The 22,889-nt window shown below is 41.5% G+C and overlaps 1 protein-coding gene across 2 annotated transcripts in view; it reads left to right on the top strand.

Annotated features, from left to right (window-relative positions):
- Oca2 (OCA2 melanosomal transmembrane protein) overlaps positions 1 to 22,889 on the top strand; it is a 321,231-nt gene that overhangs the window by 220,841 nt on the left and 77,501 nt on the right. For both annotated transcript variants that reach the window (XM_060366263.1, XM_060366262.1), the window contains 2 exons: positions 382 to 475; positions 4,898 to 4,991. In XM_060366263.1, the coding sequence (XP_060222246.1) occupies positions 382 to 475; positions 4,898 to 4,991 (188 nt within the window). The remainder of the gene's footprint in view (positions 1 to 381; positions 476 to 4,897; positions 4,992 to 22,889) is intronic.

The following is a 22,889-nucleotide window of genomic DNA, read 5'->3' on the forward strand; positions in this document are numbered from 1 at the left end:
TTCAACACTTGTGCTGTGATACCAACACCTCATCATACATACATACATACACACACACATGTGCATGCTATTAATAATAATAATAGTAGTAATAATACATATAAGGCTCTTTAATTTTTTTCTTTTAGTTTTATTTTATGTGAAAGGCATGTCTGTTTTTTATATCCTCAGAGGCCAGACCCTTAAGGGACTGATTGTAAGCTTCCACATGGGTACTGGGAATTGAGCCTAGGTCCTTTGCAAAAGCAGGCAGTGTTTTTAACTGCTGGGCTATCTCCACAGTCCCCTAAAAAGGGCTCTTTCCACTATGTAAGTCAGTCACAGTGTGTACCTCCTGTAAGTTTATATGACATGTGGCCATAATGTCCCTTTTTTCCACAGATCCCTGTACTCCTGAACTTGAGCCAAGACCCTGACATTAGTTTGCCTGCCCTGCCACTCATGTATGCCCTGGCCCTCGGTGCCTGCCTGGGAGGTAAGGGGGAGCTGACTGCCCTGTGGAAGACCACACTGACCCTGTGGTGCAGACAAAGCAAGTCGTGGTAGTTAACAAATCAAAAGTAAATTGAAGAGAACCCTGGTGACTTCCTGATTTCAAATTTTGAACAATCAGCACTCATCAGTTCCTTTGTGAAGCCTGTCAGTTTTGCCATCTTCTTTCATGGCATTGATCCTGGAACCCTAATTAGGGGCAGCAAGAGAATGAAGAAAAAGTAAAGATACAAGCATACAGAAAAAACTGGAATCAGGTGGTGTGGGCTCTCAAATAAAGAAGTCCCAGTACCTGGAAAGCACAGAGTTTATTTTCTGCAGTTGAACAGGGAGGCGAGTTTATGTCATACATCTGTACCAAGAAGACAGGCTTAGCTAATCTTAGTAGGAGCTGGCTCTCTTTACTTGTAAACATCTGGGAGTGGGGGATGAACATTTTCTTTACACACTGTCATCATTCACACTCCTAACAGAGGAAGACTTTGCCATTCCTTTGAGCCCAACCCAGGGGAAGGCTTTACCACCCCCTTGTGGCTGAGGCATTGGTGCTTGTGTCAACAACACAGCCACTCATGATTTCATTTGTTCACTGTAACTTCTCACAATGCAGAGCCCATGATCTGATGACAATCACTATTGGTAGTTCAAAGCTAACATGATCCCACCCTGCACCTAATCGCACCACACTGTCGGAATCAGAAGACTGTAGTGAACATTCTCTCTCTGGCCTTCCTCACTGGGCTCCACTGCCCAGAGGCAATGCATGGGTGAGCAGGGACTCTACTTAAAAGGAAAAGGGAGATAAAAGGTCGAAATCAAGTGCTGGGGATGAAGTCTAAAGAAACTACACTGTGAGTCAGATGAAATTGACCCCTGGGTAATACACAAGGCTTTTGGATGTAGCTGTCTAGAGGAGAGCCAGGCTAGAGTCCTTCTTATATTTAGACAGCTTAATCACCTGTGAGCACACTAGTGGATTGCAGAGAAACTTAGATAAACACACCGGATATATTTAACATTCTTATTGCCTCCAGATAATCTACCTTTCTGTGTTCTTCGACTTATCTGACTATTAAATCGATAACTTTCTAGTTCATTTGTCTGCTCATTTGTGGAGGGGGATTAACATCAGCCAGTGATGCATCTGTGACTTCAGGAGACAACTAATTTATCTACTGCTGTGACTGAGGCTGACATTCTTATAAAAGTGCAGAATACATTAAATTTGTTCCATCTGAGAAATAGCTCCTGAAAACAACAACAGAGTTTCTTTCATAGGTACATTTAATACCAGCAATGGAAACAAGATCCAAAGACATTTGCAAATTCATCCCTTAAATGGGATTTAAAGAAAATTCAAATGTATGAACTACTTGCTGTAATAACCTGGCATTGTGCTCTGGGATAGGGAGTCAGTCACTCAACCTCTGATTATAACAATGGGTACATTTCCCACAGTGGGAGGCCTTAAGAATATGGAGAATGCCAGGGAGAGGGGTGGGAGAGAGAGAGAGAGAAAGAGGAGAGAGAGAGAGAGAGAGAGAGAGAGAGAGAGAGAGAGAGAGAGAGAGAGAGAGAGGAGCACATTTGGGAAGCAGATATGCAGCATTATGAACCAGTAAAGTTTTATTGGCACTGAGAACTTTTAAACAGTAGCTCTGGTCTTGGAAGGTGCTTATTCTTGGCACAGTAACCACTTGTGCTAGTTGTTAATTGTACAAAAATTCTGCTGGGTCCTATCTCCCCTGACTTGGGATTTGTGATACAATATGCCTAACATAAAATTTAGCCTTCTAACGACAGTGAAGTGCACCATTCAGGGTCACTAGAAAAGTTCACAGCACACCTTATTCATGATGTAACACACTCCCATCGCCACATCTCATGTCATCTCTTCAAACTGAAACCACAAAGGAAGCAGTAAATTTGTTAACCCCAGGCTTAGCAATTTAAAGAACATTTTAAGTAGAAGTTTTCAATCAACTTTGGAAATGTAATTTGTCATGTGAACTGGTGAACGTGGACTAGATAGTTTGAAACTAAAACATATTTTACTTATCCGACTACCTTGGTTTCTTTTACTGTTGCTGTGAAAAAGGATTCTGACAAAGGCAACTCGGTAGAAGAGAGGTGTATTCTTGTTCACAGTTCAACCATAGCAGGCAATCGAGGTACCAGGAATTTGTAGTGAGTGCTGCCTAGTTTTTCCTTGGCTGTCCTGGACTCATTGTAGACCAGGCTGGTCTTAAACTCACAGAGATTTGCCTGCCTCTGCCTCCATGAGTGCTGAGATAGCAGTCAGTTGTGCCACCAAGCCAGGCTGTGCTGGCTAGTTTTATGTTTACTTGACATGGGCTGAAGTCATCAGTGAGCATGGAGCCTCACTTGAGAAAATGCCTCTATAAGAATAGGGCTATAGGCAAGCCTGTAGGGCTTTTTCTTAATTAGTGATTGATGGGGAGGGCCTAGCCCATTGTGGGTGGTGCCATCCCTGGGCTAGTGGTCCTGAGTTCAACAGAAAGCATGCTGAGCAAGCCATGGGGAGTTAGCCTGTTAGCATCACCTCTCCTTGGCTTCTGCATCAGCTCCTGCCTCCATGTTCCTGCCCTGAGTTTCCACATAATGGAAGTGTGAGCCAAATAAACCCTTTCCTCCACAACTTGCTTTTGGTCATGGTGTTTCATCATAGCAATAGACACCCGAAGACACAGGATCTGGTCAGATTCCATTGACAGTCAGGAAGCAGCAAGCCATGAATGCTGCTACTCAGCTCTCCTTTCTACTTACATCACCCAGGATCTCAGTCAGGGATTCTCTTTCATGGAATTTTTCAGGTACTCATAGTGGGCAGAGCTTCCTTCCTCAATTAGCAATCAATATAATCTCCCACATACATCCAGAAGCGTATCGACCTGGTGAGTTTTTGTATTGTAAGGTTAATAATTAAGACTAATTATCACATTGGCAAGGATGAAGAACCTCATTTGTCAGGTCTCTAGGTCCAGACAGAACCAGATAGACAGGTGATAGAGTAAGACACATCTAAGAACGACACTTATGGGAGATGGTCTGGGCCAGCAAAACCATGACTTGTACATTGCTACCTGTTCCAAACCCTTCAGAAGCTCTGTGTCTATCTACGGGGAACCCTAGACACCCTTTAGCTCCTTTTTGGAGTTGCTCTAGCTTAGTGGTTTTCAACCTTCCTAACGCTGCAACCCTTTAATACAGTTCCTTATGTTGTGATTACATCAACCATAACATTATTTCCATTGCTACTTCATGACTGTAATTTTGCTACTGTTATGTGTCATAATGTAAATACCCATGGTTAGGCGACCCTATGAAAATGTTGTTCAACTCCCAAGGGGGTCATGGCCCACAGGTTGAGAACCACTGCTCTGCAGTTAGAAGGCTGGATTCATATTCAGGGCTTGGTACCTCTCGTGTCTGACACCGTGACAAGCTTTTCAGTCTCTCTGACATTGTTCTCTTCATGAGGACACTGGAATTCTTCCATCTCTCTGTTTTGATGTTTCCAGTCTCAGGAACATCATTTCCTCCTGCACACACACCATAGCAGCTCCAGAACAGGGTTATCTACTCACTAAGCCTCAGGGGAAGGAATCTTTTCTCTACTATTTAGGCACTGATGTCACACCAGAACCAAGCTGGTGGAGTCTGGGTTCTGAAATTGAATACTGATGGCTTCAATTAGGGGGAAAAAAAGAGGCTCCTGGGCTTGGCTATATAAGTCTTTCATGAACTAATAGCTATGTGGGGGCACAAAGGGATGGAAAGAATAATCCAATTTGTTAGCCTTGGTTTTGTTGCTCACTCAGACTCCAAGGACTGGCTTATGTTCCTGTGTGCACAGCACGTCCTTTTATGAAAAAGTGTGAACAAAGAAAGCTAACTCAAGAAAACACCTATGTGAAGAAAATGCCCATCAGTGAACAAAACCAGCTTACACCAATGCTTCCAACCCTTTTTCATCTCCTGAAAGAGTTTCCTAAGAGCTGTCTGAACCTAGAGCCCTGTGGTTCATGTCTGAGGTCTCGTTACACTGTTTAAAAAGGACACACATTGCCAACCTGTGACTGTTAGCTTTGCTTGTGTTTTTTTCTAAAAGATGCATTTTACTTGGTTCCAACACGGGCCCTCTCAATTCTCCTTAGCATCATATAGAGCAGTGATAACCCTATCTGTGAAGGAATCATGCTATTTACAGACAGATAGCTTGCTTTCTGGTTGGCACTGTGTTTTATTTCCAGACATTTGCAAAGCATTGACTTCGATGATGACTGTAATCATCACATCACAGCCTCTGAACAGAAGAAAAGAGCAGAAACTAACTTCCAAGATAAGCTGGGCTGTTATTTTATTTTTGAATTTCTGATTTCAGGTAACGGGACACTGATTGGCGCATCTGCAAATCTTGTCTGTGCAGGAATTGCGGAGCAGCACGGGTATGGATTCTCTTTCATGGAATTTTTCAGGTACTTTAAATGTTAAAAAGAATCATTTAAAATATATCTCTATCAGGTTCTTAAACTTATTTGATTAAAAAAGTAACAGCGCATGCTGCTGAACACTTAGATATTCATGAGTCGGCGATAAGAAACTTTGGTATAGATAATATGAGCTCAGGCCAGGCACATTTGTTGCTAAGATTAGCTTTATCATATTCTGAATAATCTGGATTGAGTTAGTGACTAGAATGTAAACTTGCTGGACACTTGATGATTTTGTGTTCTGAAAATCTTACTGGGCACTGATCATTAAGCTGATAAGTGCATAGAAAAAGATGTTAGCAAGGACTTGGGAATAAGACTGAAAACTAGGACCAAACTAATCATGCCTAGGGCAGCCTGGAGGTAGGTGTTTCATGTATGAGCACCTCACAGGAATATCTCACAAAGATGGGCTCAGTGTTGTCCAGAGCACAGCTGATGTATTAAAAAAAAACAAAACAACAAAAAAAACCAAAACAAACAAAAAAAAAAAACTGTTCCAGAGAGGCTAATTTCAGTCCTGGTTTTGTTTGCCTGTGTGCTTATGTCTATATGGCCCAGGTGCACTTTTCAAGCATAGAAGGGAAGGGAATGGAAGCAAGGGGTCCATGTGAAATGGTCCTGCCAAAATAACCTTGATTTAGTACTGAGTCATGAAACTGCAATTTGGTATATGCACAGTAATGGGCTTCTGCCACCCCCTATGTGAAGACTTCTAGATAAGTTGGGCTAAGTGGCAGAGAGACTATGGCTCTTGGAGACAGTCGTCTGTACCCTAGAAACTTGTTCCTCTGCAAGGTGCTGCTTGTCTAGGTCTGAGCTTGGACAAAATGGTTGTGTGACCTACTTGAGGACTAAGAGTTGTGTCTTAGTCTATGTAATATGTATGGCTCTCTGGAGGACCAGGTTAATTTACACAATAGGTACTGAGCAGTCAAACAATGGTTAGCTGCATAGTGGAGAACCTCAGAACCTGGTAGGTGCTCAGCCCATGAGATGGATGCCTTGGAAGTTCCAATCAGGCATTGAAGACCTAGAAGATTCCAGAAGAATCACTGGTATTCAGCCCTTATTGGAAGGCAGAAGAAGCTGGTATCTGCAGATATATTTGCTTAGGAAGAAGTCAAGTCAGGGCGGCAGGCAACTTTTTCCTTAGATCCTTTTATATGTGAACTAGGGGTCAGGCCACTATGGGTGGACCCCCTTTAGGCAATTCTCTTTGTAAATACCCTCAGAGACATACCTTGAACTGTCAGGGTTTGTCTTATACAATTATAAATCCAGTCAAGTTAACAATAAGTCCTTAAGTCCTCTAAATTATGATAAAGAGGTAAGAACTACTTCTTGTGATATAGATATCTCCTATACAACTGAGAATTCACTAATCTTTCCACAAAACATGCGATTAAAATCTTTTGAAGAATACTTACTCTTTGGATATCCCATAACTTGAATATGACAACATATATTTAAAAATACTGAGATAGTCAGTTGATGTTATGTTACATAAAGAATAGAAGGGAAATACAACATGGGTACTTAATATGTTAATATATACATAAAGGCACTCCTCTTTAAACTTTATTTTATTTTATGTGTGTGAGTGTTTTGTTTGCATGTGTATATGTACAGCACACATGTGCCTGGCACTGCAGGAAGTTAGCATAGGGACCTGGATCTCCTGGAACTAGAGTTGTGGGGGTTGGGAACTGAGCCTGGGTTCTCTGCAAGAATGAGTACTCTTAACCACCAAGCCATCTCTCCATCCCTACAGAAACATTCTTAACAAAACAGACAAGAAACACTCAACGCATTTGTGTTTCTTATCATCTTGTTTGGATTGGGTTGCTTTCTGTTGCACTTAACTACAAGTCATAGGAATACTAAGAAATGCTCTACAAATTGCTTGTATTCCCTATGTAATCTTACTTCTGTTGTGTGATAGAAGTCCAATTTCGACAGGTCATCTGAACCAATCACACCTGCCGTTACTATTACCTGTGCTTTATCATGCTGACTTAAGGATATGAAAAATCCAAAGTAACGATGGGGAAGTCTTAGTTGTCAATTTAGTGGAGACAATATCATTCTTCCTTCTAGGATCCACGTCTTCTATACCAACAGAGAATAATGTTGTTGGAGCAAGAAACACCAATTTTTCTAGGGTATGACTGTATTCATGACCATCTGATCATATAAAACACGGGCAGTCCAACTTTAAAACTTTCCGTGATATTTAATTTCCAACAATTCTAAAGTCTAGGTTTCTTCAGGGATTAAAAAGAAACTTTTAGTGAAGAGTCTGTGTAAAACCAAAAAATAAGTCATATATGTCTGATATACAATAGCATGGAAGATGGAATAAATGACTTGATTCTAAAAAGAAGCAATATAATATCAGCAAGGAAAGAATGGACCCAAACAAGACTGAAACCCTTCATAGAAACAGCCCCAGGCCTAGCAGCTAGAATTCTCGATGGTGTAATCCATGCTCCATCTGCCTTGCTTAGCTTTCCCTCCCACCTCTGTTCATGAGGCTTGTCCCCGGGCCAGGAAAATCATTGTTTTCATCAGTTTTTCTTGGTAAACAGCACTCATTTATGGAATCTCTGATCTCTGGGAGTAGTGGTTGAAACTTAGGTTTCAAGTTTATAGGGTCTGCTATCAGGGAACCCAACCCTCCCATACATTCCCTTACTTCAAGGCCTTCTGGAACCTTGGATGAGAGTTTTCTTCCCACATTCTTCCCTTTTGCATGCCTACAAAGTCCGCATGGTGTGGGTGATGATTCAAGTTCTGTTGCTGCTAGTGACATCATCGGCCCCCTCCTGTCAGAGCTGCTGCAGTCATGAGTACTGTAGCAGCTGAACCTGGATTGAAATTCTTCTGGGCAGTTGTCTGTGGGCAGCGAGCCCTTTCAGTAGCATTCTCAGCTCAGGTCTCTTTCTAACAAGTTTGCATTGTCACAGCTGTGGCCTTTGATGGGGGTCCTCCTGTCAGGACACCTCATCTCTTGTCTCAGTACAGAGTGTGGGGTTGCCCTTTAAAAGTGCTAATTTTCTTAACATTACAGATCTCTTGTCAGAACTTGCCTGTTTGAAACTTTAAACCCGTGTAAGGTCCTTTCATTACCACACAGCACGTTTCTTATTTGTTTCTTTGTTCTATTTTTACTTTAACTGTAACCTGCTAAGGTCAATGAGAAGCAACCTTTCCACAGCCCTAAGGTTACTCTGTCTCGAAATTTCTTGTAGCAAACAAATTAGTCCGTTACTTTGAAATTCAGCTTTATTAAAATGTTAACAAGTGGGAAAAGACAGTCAGATAGTTGGCTACAGTATAACACAATGCAACACAGTTTTCAGCATAATCCTGTTCCCCTGAAATCTCATGAGCACTGTTGTTAATATCTGTATTGCTACAGCATTTTCTACATTCCCAACAGACTTATCCATTAAAATCTGCTTACAGCATTCTGGAACATCTCTAGGCCACAGCTCCAAACTCTTACACATTCTCCCACAAACAAGTGTCCCCAAACAACAAACCATATATAGAGTTTATTAGATTAGCTTATACAATAGGCATTTGTTATCCAACAATGTCCACCTGAACATTGGAGAGGCAAAGTATATATTAGCTACTCAGCTCATGAAGCTGAATAATTCATCCATCTCAATCCAATGCAGAAAGCCTGAAAGTTCCCAGGGAGCTGCTAGTGTTTAGTCCACCTTAGCAGACTTAGGAGCTAAGAGTCTGATGTCAGTAGAGGATCCAGCATCAGTGATAGACAGACCTACTCAGAAGTAAGTAAGCAAGTGCATGTGCACTGCTTTTCTTCCTGACCTTCCATGTTGGCCATGGTTTGGAAAGTTTTGCTCACTTTGAGGTCAATTTTCCCTCTTCAGTTTATCCTCTCTGAAATGTAGTTACAGACAAAACTACAGGTATACTTTTTAGATCATGCTAGCAATCAAGACCAACCCCCAACAGTCTATTTTCTATCACTATGTCACAATATAACAAATACTTAGAACTGGGTAATTTGCAAAGAGTAAAGGTTTGTTGAGCTCAGAATTCTGGAGGCTGAACATCTAAGACATTGGCCCTTGAATCTGCTTGGCACCTGGTGCAAAGGCCTGCTTGCTACACAATAACATGCAAAAGATGAGATGGAGCAAGTATGCCAGACAGCATTTATTTTTTTATAACAGCCAGTCCCTCAACAGTCCATTCATTTAGTAATTCATGAGACCACTGCATTTACGAGAGTAGACTCTGCAGCATGACTCAGTCCCCACCCAATGCTATCACCTCTGAACACTTAACATATGAATCTGGAGATGAATTTTCCACAACAGAAAATTTGGAAGACATAGTCAAAAGTAGCGAGTGGTCCCCACATAAAAAAAGAATGATAACTTTAGTGAGATTTATTTTATTAAACATTTTTCCAGCTCACGAGAAACTGGTAGTATTGTAAATCTTGCTGAGATATCTATTTGAATGATATTCTTAGGAGCCCGAGACATGGGGAAGGACAGTGAGGTGGTGTTCAAGCCAGCATAGGTGTTCAATGTAATCTTCCCACTGGACTCTGGACAGCAAACTTTAGTACTTGGCCAATTTATTTCTGTTCAGACTCATATCTGCATGTGCTGGTAATGAAAAAAGTAATTGTAAAATGAAGAATTGTTTTTAATAATAATCATGGCAGTGGCCTCGACAGGATGGCTTGCTTCATGCTACTAGATTATTAGCTTTTTATTGTCATTATCAGGGAGAATCCAGACCCAGAATATAGTCAAGAAAGGAGTATAAGGATGAACACTGTTCTGGACAGCAGCAGGAGACAGAAACCTAAAGCTGACAAACCAGCTCTCCCTCATTTAGGTTTGACTTTTAATTTCTGAAGAAGGAATTAATTTAATTAATTTCTGTCACCTGCAAGTTCCACTATGTTTATCTAAGTCCAGGACTCACCAGCCTGTCTACTTTCTTTCTACTTTCCGTGAGTAAGTAAACTTCAAGGAAATTTTGAGACACTGGATTGGTCTCTCAGGGAGTTTGGACTGTCCTATGCCCCTCAGGACATGTAGAGTGCCTATAGTTCAGCACCAGTGGGTGATATGTGCATGTGTGGAAATCTGGGATGACCTACAGGGGCCAGTTGACATTAAATATTAGGTTAACCTGGTGGTCAACCCACACAAACTCATAAACCCTCATGAATCACATTTGATCTGTTGGATGGAAATGGAATGCCGAATAGTCCAGAGCCACCATTGCTTATCAACTTGGTGAGATCCTGTTCCAAAATAAAATGCTAAAAACAGGGGTATGGCTCAGAAATAGAACTCTTATCTAGCATTCATCTAGGTTCAAACCTCAGTATTACAAACTGGGGAAAATAAAAAAACTCAGTTGGTCACGTCTTCAAGTAAAATATCTTCAAGTCTTCCATTTCATTTTAAACCTTTTATATCCCATTTGTTTATATAAAGAACTTCTGAAATACATGTCCTGACTTTATTTATTTATTCATTTATTTAATGTATATGTGTTCTTTGCTGTATATATGTTTTTGTACCACTTGTATATTAGTCATGATTCTCTAGAGTTACAGAACTTATGAAATGAACCTACTATCTATCTATCTATGTATCTATGTATCTATCTATGTATCTATCTATCTATCTATCTATCTATCTATCTATCATCTATCTATCTCTATACACATACACATATATACAGATATACAATACATACATTGTTGGTTTAGTCCAGCTAAACCAACAATGGCTAGCTGTACACACACACACACACACAAAACTAACAAAAATCTAAGAATCTAGTAGTTGCTCAGTCCACAGGCTGGTCTCAGTTTGTTCTCTCTATATGCTGGAATCCCTAGGAAGCAGGTTCCAATATCAGTGAAGGAATGAACATTCTAGTAAGGCAAGGGCAAACAGGCAACAAGTAAAAGCTTCCTTCTTCTATGCCCTTACATAGACTTCCAGTAGAAGGTGTGGTCCATATTAATGGTGTGTCTTTCCGCCTCAAGATCCGGATCAAAGGTATATGTCTCTCTACTTCAAAGGTCTGGATTAGAGTGGAGTCACTCACTTCAAAACAGGAAGAAAATGTGTCACAGGTGTGCCTTCCATTTCTGGATTATAGTTCATTCCAGATACAGTTAAATTGAAAACAAAGAAAAGCTATCACAACTTGTGTGCCTGGGACCCAAGGAGGTTAGAAGAGGGTGTTATATTCTCTGGAGCTAGAGCTATGATGTTTGCACACTACTCTGTGGGTGCTGAGAACCAAACCCAGAACCTCTGCAAGAATAACAAGCGCTCTTAACCACTGAGCCATCTCCAGCTCAGTGATGAGCTGTGCACTCAAACTACTGTGATGGTTTGAGTAAGAATGGCCCCCATAGACTCATGTGCTTGAATGCTTGGCCCACAGGGATTGGCACTATCAGGAAGTGTGGTCTTGTTGGAGTAGGTACAGCCTTGTTGGAGAAAGTTTGTCACTGTGGAGGTGGGCTTTGAACTCTCATATATGCTCAACTGAGGCCTACTGTGGTAATCTTCTGCTGCCTGCAAATCAAGATGTAGAGCTCTCAGTTCCTTCTCCAGCACCATGTCTGCCTGCATGCCACCATGCTCCTCTCCATGAGGATAATGGACTAGCATTATGAAATAGTAAGCCAGTTCCAATTAAATGTTTTCCTTTATAAGAGTTGTCTGGTCATGGTGTCTCTTATACAGCAATAAAGACCAAAATAAGACAACAACTTTTTTGTTTCCTTTCATATTTTAAATTTTGCAAGGGGATCGTAGGTGTCCTTTGTCTTCTAGTTGTCACCTATGTAATCATTGATAAGTTTATGTTCTCTTTAGTTCTTTCTCCATCTACTTTCTACTTGGTTAATTTCTGCATTCTACACAGAGAACACATACTTATTACTGTTTTTTGGTTGTTCCTACTTGTTTGTCTGAGATCTACAATTAATCCTACTGTATGTTCATCATCGGTTCAACCTAGTGTCTTGATGGATGAGGTTGATATTTATTTATTTTTAATTTTATGAGGCAGAGTCCTCTTTATGGATCACTCTATAAACCAGGCTATCCTCAAACTCAGAGATCCTCCTGTTTCTGCTTCCTCAGTGCTGGGATTAAAGGTGTGTACCACCACTGCCTAGTTAAATAGTTTTTCTTTTTCTTTTGCCTTTTTTTTTGGGGGGGTAGATAGGGTTTCTCTGTGTAGCCTTGGCTGTCCTGGACTCGCTTTGAAGACCAGGCTGACCTCGAACTCACAGAAATCTGCCTTACTTTGCCTGCTAGACTTTTTAAAGTAACTTTTTTATGAATGTAGACATGTTGCTTGTATGTATGTTTGTGTGCTACGTGAGTGCCTGATGCCCCTGGAGGCCTAAAGAGGGTATTGGATCCCCTGGAGCTGTAGTTACAGATGGTTTGAGCCTTTGTATGGGTGCTAAGCGTTGAATCCAGGTCCTCTGGAAGAGCAGCCAGTGCTTTTAACTGGGAAGCCATCTCTCTAGCTCAATGAGGAGGTTAAATGGAACAATTCCTATATACAATGTTCTTTGCGTTACTGTAGATTTAAAGCTGGCATTGGACACTCTTACCACATGACAGGGTTGGCTTCTGTACTTTGTCTCTGAAGACAATGGTTTATCATGTCCTTTTCCATGTGCACGTTAGTTTCTTTTCCTGTTGCTGTGATAACATTTGCTGACAAAAGCATCTTCAGGGATAAGGGATTTATTTTGGTTCACAGTTCAAGGACACAGTTTATCATGGGGGGATCACCCATTATTCTGAGGCAGGTGGACACTGTGTGGTAGTTAGGGAGCGGAGAGTGGTGAACACTGCTTAACTTCTGTCTTCTTTCCCTTTTTTTTGTGTAACATATTCATATATTTCTATGATGAATGCTCATTAATTTTACCTTCATTCTCCTTTCTCTTCCTTCCCCTGTCCTACTGGAACCCTTCTTTTCAACATGTCTCTCTACTATTTTCATGTATTAATTTTGTATGTGACTCACTGAGTGGAATTAGATTATCGTTCCCAGATATGTTTTTGCTTCATATCTTTCTATCTTATGCTTTTCATTCCCTCTTTCATGATTTTCCTTGAGCATTATGTGTGTGTGTGTGTGTGTGTGTGTGTGTGTGTATGTGTGCATGTGTGCATGTGTGTTTATATGTGATATAGCCACCTCACCTTCTCTCCTTTTTGGAATAATTCCAATCCCAGCTCTGGATATGTTTCTCTCCACAGGGAGATGGATTTCCCATCTCAATTAACCTGATCAAGATAACTCACACAGAAGCCATTCAGCCTTTAGAATCTAGATTTTAGATGCTGCCTCTGTGCACCCAGAGGCCTGTCCTGAGGTAATTTTAGAATCTGTCCAGTTGATAGTGAACACTAAAGTTGCTGGTTCTTTTTGCTGCAGGCCTAGAGAACTTAGAAATGTTTGAAGTCTAAGTTTTATTATAATATCCTCCCGTGTCCTGTGGGCTTTATAACCCATAGGGCATTGTCTCCTTTTAGTTTCACAAAGTTCTCTAGGATTACAGTTTTAAATATTTGTTATATTTCTTGCTTTCTGGCTCTTTTTATGTGGAGCCTTGCTGTCTCCCATTTAATTTAATTTTCACAAAAATATGAACGTGTTTTCTCTATTACTTTAGAGTCCTTTATTACATCTTCACTTGGCTTTATTCTTCCTGTAGCATCTTAGAATTTAATCTTCATTTCTAGCATAATTAAGTCTTTATTTTGAATTCTCACTTTGTATTTTTGTCTGTTTTTGTTCTTAGTGTTTAAGATTTGATTCAAGTTACTTTTTCAAATTCTCCAGTTTGTATGTTTGAGGAAATATCATTCCTGCAGGTTTTTTTTTTCCTAGTTTATATTTGTTTCATGGGGAACATGTGTATGGAGCTTTGTGTTTGAATTTTTTACAATCTTTTAGAGTTTGGATTTTTTTAAAATTTAATTTTATTTATATATATATTTATTACAATTTATTCACTTTGTATCCCCACTGTAGCCCCCTCCCTTGTCTCCTTCCAGTCCCACTGACCCTCCCTCTTCTCCTATGTCCTTTCCCTAGTCCCCTGATAGGGGAGGACCTCCTCCCCTTCCATTTGACCCTAGCCTATCAGGTCTCAAGGCTGGCGGCATCATCTTCCTCTGTGGCCTGGCAAGGCTGCACCCCCTGTGGGGAGGTGATCAAAGAGACAGCCATGGAGTTCATGTCAGAGACAGTCCCTGTACCCCTTTCTAGGAAACCCACTTGGAAACTGAGCAGCCAACGTGGTTCCTTTGAACAGAGGGTTCCAGGTCCTCTCCATGCATGGTCCTTAGTTGGAGTATTGGTCTCTACACCAAAACTCTGGAGTATCCCCTCTGGACCCAGATATTTTGGCTCTGTTGTTCTCCTTGTGGAGTTCCTGTCCCCTCCAGGTCTTTCAATCTTCCTCTTCTTCTATAAGGATTCTGGCACTCTGCTCAAAGTTTGGCTATGAGACTCAGTGTCTTCTTTGATACCCTGGTGAGTAGAGTCTTTCAGAGGTCCTTTGTGGAAGTCTCCTGTCTTGTTTCTTGTCTTCTACTTCTGATGGCTTGAGCTTTATGGACAGGCTGACAGCTGGGGTAGCACCCACCACTCATGGTTTAATAGAAGTCTTTAGCCTTTGTTGCAAACTGCAGTTTCTGTCTTCTCTTTTATTTCTTTATAGCTTAGAGAATTAACTAATCCACTAATGTTTTATTTCTTTTGTCTTACAGTGTTCTCCACTTTCTCCCCTCATTGCTTTCTCCTTCCTTTCACAGTTCTGAATGGATGCATGAGTCTGTCTGTCCAAAAGTTTGCTCCCACAGCAGGAATGCTGCCTGCTGCCTAGGCTGTCATGGGGAGCCCTGTGAATGGCTTTTCTCTCCACCTCCTGCTGTGTGCAGCAGTTCTGTGTTTAGGTTGGCCCTCCTAGTTCTGGCTGTTGTTTCCTCAACTTTAGAAATTTTATTACTTTTTTTTCTTTTAATTAAGTTCTTTCTGGGCTCTGCTAGTTGTTTGCACTGGCTTAGGGGCAGGTGCATGAGGGGAGAGATGGCCCTGATGAGAGCTGATGTTTGTTCACGGCCCCTCCTGTCCTTAGTTGTACTGAGAACCTGAGATCTATGTGGTTTAGTAATTCTTTCATGTTGATGCATAGGTTTATTATGGTCGCTTTCATGATGCTTTTCTACCCTGCTTTTGAAGACAGGAATATCATTAATCCTGTTTTACACTCTGTTCTGGTGCCATGCCCATGTACCTTTCCCTCCACTGCCAAGAGTATCTTTGCTTTACTTCCTGGAAAGAATACCCCCACCTTTTTTTTCCCACTGAAGAGAATTATTTTATGACAAGAGATTGTTCCAATGCTGTTTCCTTTCCTGGGAAATGCACTGCATTCCTGTAGTCTCCTGTGTATTTCCACAGGGAAATAGACTACTCCTTTTCACTCTCACATAGTATACTCACATCTATCAAAGGCTGTTTTACCAATTGCTAATGCAGACTCTTTGCCATCTCCTTAATGCAGACTCTGCCATCTCCTTAAATGTGAAGACATATTAAATTAACTTTTTATGGAATCAAGTTTCTGTAAAGATTGTCCCTACATTTTGTTTTCTTTTGAAACTTACTGGAGCATGACTAATTTTCGTGAGGCTTTAAAAATATGAACGAGCTGCTAAACTGAAGCAAAAAGTGAAAATATATCCAGAGAATAAACTGTTTAGAAAACACCATTTCTGAAGCAGATTTAAAGGTAGCCCGGCTTTCCTTTTTGTGACCATCAACTAGCACTGTCAGAATAAACTTCTCTGTACATTTATAAAGCCTCCCTAGCCATGGCTTCAGGGACCTCTGGCTAGACATGTCTATATTCTCAAAGGTCATAGTGATGCTAATGTATTACAGGGACCTTTTCTAAAGGCTAAGCTTTGCACTGCCATGCACAGCCTTATGGCAGCAGAGTCAGATTCCTTCCTTCCTTTTGAGAGGTGAAATCATACATATAAGACCCATGGCTTTTGAATGTGAATTTCAAATTTGGTCTCATCTATATATTTTGCCTTAAAAAAGGAGGCGGGGTGGGGGGAAGAAAGGGAAAAAGAGAAAGGCCATTTTCCATGTAGCTCTTTCCAGCTGGAAAAGTAGACATTTGTCTTCTTGAAGAAACTGATAATTTTTGTTTTTAAATTTAATTTAACATCATCATCGTCATCATCATCACCATCATAGGTATTTTGTGTGTGTGTGAATGTATTTGTGCTAGTGGGCCATAGAGCGTGTGGATGACTCAGTTCATCAGGTTTGTAGGACAAGCACTTTTACCTACTTTGTCATTCAGCTGGCCCAGAGCAATAGGTCTTTCAAGCTTTCACTTACTCAAAATCACCTGCCCCTCATATCCCTGTTCTTAAGGGCAATGAAAAACACATTACCTGTTGGTTTGTGCTAAGATTTCAGCTTATGGATGATCTGACTCGGGTAAATTGGTGTATTGAACATCTCGTGCTACTGATCAGCCATTCTGAGAATGAGTGTAGCTAATGGGGCGGGTGCTGGGCAGGTGGCCATGAGTGGAAGGCTATTTGAGAAATAGGCAAAAGCAGCCTAGATAGAAGGAGAGTCAAAATCCTGAATAGCCATGAGAGGAGGGAGGAGAGGTGGCCCTGAAAAAGTTTTAGTAACCGTTTGCTCACTTTGTTTGAGATTTTTAAGGAGTTAAGAAAACCTGTATTTGATGTGTGGGAACAACGCGTCCTCTATTTACGGGTATTCTGGAAGTTACACTCTGCAGCCTCAGAGCTAGGGAAGAACCACTGTTGTAGGGGTGACAAGAAGCCTAAGTTGAAAGAGAAGCACCCCAAGCTACTGTTGAGGTACTGGAGAGTGAAGTATCTTATAATGGCTGGGCAGTTGCGAAAACCCAGAGTGGGGACTAAAGAGGTAGCCCAGCCATTAAGAGCACTTTACAGACATCCCATGTTTGGTTCTCAGCAACCAAATGGCAGATCAAAACCATGATCAGCTCCAACATCCTCTTTTGGCTTCCGTGAGCACTCCTGCATCCATGAAAAATATACATGCATGCAGGAAAATGTTCATGCACATAAAGTAAAAGAAATAAAATCTAAAAAATATCTTAAGAAGGGAAGCAAACTAAAGGTCATGGGTACCAGAGGTAGAAGCCTGAGTCCCAAAATGTCAGAGCTGAGAGAAGGGTCTTGGTTGTATAATTTATGGTGTAGTTACTTTGGCTGTGTGAGAAGTCATTCCAGCATGTAATAGTTGAAAGACAATTATATCCTCAGAATGTCACATTGTCATAGAATTTGAAGGAGCCGGTGTGCTTCTGTTCTACTCAGGACCTTCAGAGCCTGCTTGAGCCAGGAGGCTTGAATCAGTTAGGACTTGCTTATTCCTGCATTATTCCTCATCTAGGGCTATGGAAACTCAAACAGCTGGATTTGCTATGCTGAGGATTCCTAGGTCACGTTCTGAAACTACATCATGGGCCTGCCAAGATGTAAGGGTAGAAATGGTTTACTTTATTATTTTTTACATCATTCTCATCCCTCCTTCTCTCCCGTTTTGCTTACTCCCTCATTCCCTACAGTGTCCTCTCAAACTCATTAACTCTTTATTTTTTACATGCACACTTTGTATTTACAGGTGTGTATGTGTGTGTCTTTAGGGATTATCACTTAACTCTACTTGGGAGCTTGTTCCTGAAGACACCTGCTCCTTCCAAAGCAGTTGGAATATATATATATATATATATATATATATATATATATATATATATAATGTTTTTAATTTCATGCCCTAGGTTTCATCTAGGTAATTCTCATTGGAGAATATTTCTACAGGACAAGGGGTTTTGTTTGTTTGTTTTAGGATTTTAGGGGGCTATATCTTGGTTTAATAGTATTTGTATTTTGGGGATGTGATCTAGGCACATGAATTTCTTTGATTGGTTATATGTCTGATATGAGATTCTATCATGCCTTTGTTGAACAGAACTTTGTTCATTTCTTTTTTTTGCTGTTGCCTAAGCTTAGTTACTTTCAGAACTGGTATGAAGAGTTGGTCAATATTTTAGATACTTCATTGCTTATTTTTGATTGGAGGGCTGTTTTAGTGATAAGCAAGAAAGCATGAGAATGTGTTTCCTGGCTGGGTCCTCCTGGGTTGATGTGCAGACTCTGTCAATAGAGGTCGGATTAGGAGGATATGATGCTGGCATGGGTGGGAAGGTGGGCTATGGAGCGCACAACCTGGCTGGGCTCTCAAGAGTACAGGGAGATTGTGCACATGCAGGCTTCTAGAGCACTCACCTGACTTGCTGGTGACTTCCAGCTATGCCTGGGAGTGTCAGGATGTCGCAGGCAGGTGACATTCTGGGACATTTACCAGACTGGTTGACAGGTTGAGTGACCTGAGCTAGGCCTGTGCATATTGGAAAGGCAGAGTTGGGCAGAGCTCTGCATCACTCACTGGGCTGAGCACATGTGCAGGCCATGTGACCAGAGCAAGACCTGCTGGGAATGTGAGAGCAGTGTGGGTGGGTAGCAATCTGTGGCACTTACTTTTTAGGCTGGTCTAAAAGCTGTGTGACCCTGGTCAGGCCTGGGAGTATCTAGATGTTTGGGGCTAGTATGGATCTGGGTCATTCACAGAGATAGGGTAGCTCACAAGCTGCAGGCCTGGTAGTATCAAGATGATGCAGGTAATCTTGGGGCTGAGTCACTTAGGCTCGGAGCTGGTGCTCAGGCTGTTTAACACCAGCTAGGCCTTCAAGGGTCAATACTTATTGGTTGAAGAGGATCATTGTTACTTACTATGAGATGCTTCTGGATAGAATACACAAATACAATAAAAATTAGAAAATGAAGTCAGGCGGTGGTGGCACAGGCCTTTAATTCCAGCACTCAGAAGCTAAGAGTCAGGTGGTTTTCTGTGAATCTGAGGCCACCCTGGTCTACAGAGTGAGTTTCAGGGCAGCCAAAGCTACACAGAGAAACCCTGTCTCAGTAAACACACACACACATGCACCCATGCAAGCACGCACGCACACACACACACACACACACACACACACCAAAAATAGAACTTGTTACATAATCTCATTCATCCCCAGGTGTGATGTTCCTCTGATCTCATTAATCTCAGTCTTTCTTAGGCTATACTGTGCTGGGCTTTGTGGCCCTTGGGACTGTACAAGATTTGAGTGGTATAATGGTTCAAAATGAGTCATGTCTTCATTATATGTTTTAAAAACTCAGTTTAAATAATTTTTCCCTTTATATCTAGAAGGTCTGGGTTATTGAAAATGCTTTATTAAGACCAAGGCTTATCTGGTTTGGAACATCAGGGATTGGTGGCTTGGGTAATGAGATGAGTACTTTGGTTTATTGTTTGGCTCACCAATGGCAACTTGAACAAACATTTATGCACCTCAGACAAGTCACTATTGCCAGATTAAAAAAAAAAAGAGTCCGTTCAGGCACAACTTATGAACCAATCAGTTTATTGAGCCTACTTACAAGATGATGAGTGAAGTGGTTACTTATAGGACCGTGAGTATATTAATTATGCTTCTGTTGCTGTGATGAAATGCAATGAGCAGAAGCAACTGATAGAAGGAAAGGTTTGTTTGGGCTAATGGTTCCAGAAGGATGACTCCATGATGTCATGGAGGCAGCAAGCAGTAGACACAGTGTCAAGAATAAGAAGCCAAGAACCCTCATCTTCAAACACAAACATGAAGCAGAGAGAGAAGTCTAGAAGTGGCACAAGGTTGTAATTTCAAACTTCATTGTAGATCCAAGCCTTCATATGAACCAGCTGGGGCAGAAGAGAGTGGTGGGTAGGATCCCCGGGTGTAGGGGTGTAGGTCTTCATTCTACTCCTTCTGGGAGGTGTATTAACACCTAGGTTACCATTACTATACACATCCACCACTGTGTTCTGCTTATTTTGCTGCCAGCAACTTGTGCTCCATGATGACCGTGGTCATATTAGGCCTAAACAACACTAAGGACATGATACTTGTCAAAACGTTGTGTTAATATTTGTGAGATACTTTGGTAGTTTTACAGCTCTACCCTTACCCTCAAGCAGGAGCCAGTGACTGCTGTGGGAGTCAGGTAAAAGCGAGTTATGATCAGTGTTTCTAATGGGCTGCCTACAGTTTCTAAGGTCTCAAGGTGGCTTCCCCTAAAGGATTACCCTGTTCCCATGATTGGCCTACTGAGACTGTCTCTTGCAGGAAAAGGCAGTGGTTTGTCCTTATACTTTGTTAGCCTGTGCCTGAATACTATTATATGGTTTAGACAGTTATTCATTCATTGGTCTCCCATGCAACTAAGAATGTCATGCCTCCTTCCAGGGTCAGAGATAACTCAGATCATGTTCTTCTGACCAGTAACTAGGTTCCCAAAGTTCTAGACCTTGTTTGTACAAGTTGCTGAATGTGAGGGAGGGAGTCACATACAAAGTCCTCCACTCTATCAATGTCTATCTCCTTGCCTGGTGGAACTAGAGGCTTTAGACAAAATGTATTACTGCATTACAGGAGCCAAATGTCTTACTGTATCACCTGCATTGCCTGAGGGTGGGTTTTGTGAATACCATTTACTGAGATGGGGGTTGTAGTTAGATGGAGTTGAGAAGATGGTTCATTGTTCACTATTAGTGGTTCTTTATATTCAGGACTAGTGAGATGGCTTAGTGGGAAAAGAGGCTGGATGCCAGTTCCAATGACCTAAATCCAAAGTCAATCCCTTGCACTCATGTAGGGAAGGAGAGAGCTAATGTCTATAAGTTATTCCCTAACTTTGCCATGTATACGATGGAATGTGCATCTCTTTCCACAAATACAAACATTAAATATAATAAATAAAATAACAAACTTTATACCCCAAACATAATTGAAAAATGTACCACCAAGCTGTGTACTGTGAAATTTTGCCATGCATTTATGTTGTACAATTCCCGGGTGACTGTTCTGGAAAGAGCCCCAAGAAGCTTACAGCCTAAGCGGTCATTTTTATGCAGCTTGTTTGCATTATTCATTGAATTTTAAATATTAAAGTGCTAGAAAGTGGACAAATAAAAACAATTTAAAATGATATTGAAAGCTTTAAAATTACATCAGAGATTTAACATTACTCAAAAGTAAATATTCTGGTAATGTGGAAGGAGGAGGGAGTTGGAATCCAATGAGTCCCAGAAAACTAGTTATGTTTTACTGCAATCTCTACAAGCAGTGCCTGTTTAGTGACTTCCTGAAAACCTAAACAGTGGTGTGTAGTTCATAACCAATGATTGGTAAAATGCTTCTGACTCTGAAATGCTTCTGTCCTTTCTTGAGAAACACCAACTGGCATTTTCCTGAAAGAGGCTTGTCTTTCCTGTAGGATACACTGTGCTACAGCTCTGAAGGAAAAGGCTTCCCCAATTGAAGGGGGAAGTTTTTCCCAGCAGAAGTGTTACAGCTCTGCTGGGAAAGGTGTCCTGGAAGTTGAGAGCCAAGGAATACCATAAAGTCACACCACATAACAAACCTCACACAAGAGATTTAGTGGGCGAGTAAGCCCCAGGAGGGTGGCTGCCTCTGCTATGGCAAGAAGCAGCAGGGGGCTGGACAGAAGACAAGGTTTACATAGGCATTCTTGGGGGATGGGTGAGCTTTCCAGGGTAGTTTAGGGATTGGTGGGATTCTTGGGCTTAGAGTCAAATCAGGGTGAGGTTGTTCTTTCCTTTGGCCCTGGACTCGGGGTTAAGTCAGAGCCAGTGTGTTCCTTCACTGGTCCTTTTACCCTACATGCACTATTTTTTTTTTAAATAATGAATCTAGACATATGTATTCACATGGGTCAATAGCCTTCACTTTACAAAGTGGCGTATTTGTGGATAACCAAGATCTACCAGATACTTGATCAGGCCACATTTCACAAACACTCACGTAAATATTGTCTACCCATTTATATGTATCTATTCAGATAACACATTTGTAACAAAAATTGGGACAGAGTCTGGGTATCACAGGGGCAAAACATTCAGACAAGGTCTGCAGAGCTGGCAAGCTGCCCAGCAGGGTACAGCAAGCACAGCTGAGAGGACATGGTCTTGACTGATCCTGGTGGAAACTGAAATCAAGGCTTCTCAGGTGGGAAATGGTCTGAGGAGATGAGTTTTGTGAGCTGCTGCCATTGGCATGGAATGCCAAGGGCTAGTGAGGAGGCTGCATAGATTGATAGACAGGGCCCAGCAGAGGGAAGGGAAGAGGTAGGGGAATACTCAGGGCTTCAACAGGAGCAAAGGAATAAATCAAGATTTGTCTCTGAAAGAGCATTTCTTCCTGTTTGCAGTAATATGAGAAGACTCAAGACTGGCAGGAGGGAGACAGGACTGAAGCCAGGGGCCAGGTGTCTCAAGGCTTTGGCGAATGGGCAGGGGGGTGATGTGGTGTCAAGTAAGCTGGTTCCCTGAAAACTAGAACATCAGTAAATCAGGGAGAAAAGAAGTCACATGTGCATTCAAATGTAGGGGTTACCTAAGAGGAGAAAAATAGACTGACTGTGTGTATTACATGTAACATTGGGAGACAGAGTATCAGATGCAGGCGGTAGGGTGTGGGGTCAGTAACATGGGTCCAAAGAGAGAAACAACCAAAAACTCCTAGAAAGACAGTGTTAAATGGGGCTTGAGATGGTCTTGAGAGCAGGCAATTGAGGTCACTAGAAGGGGGAGGAGGGAGAGGAGGGAGAGGAAGAG

The sequence above is a fragment of the Meriones unguiculatus genome, chromosome 14 (genome assembly GCF_030254825.1).
Source record: "Meriones unguiculatus strain TT.TT164.6M chromosome 14, Bangor_MerUng_6.1, whole genome shotgun sequence".
Lineage (NCBI taxonomy): Eukaryota > Metazoa > Chordata > Mammalia > Rodentia > Muridae > Meriones > Meriones unguiculatus.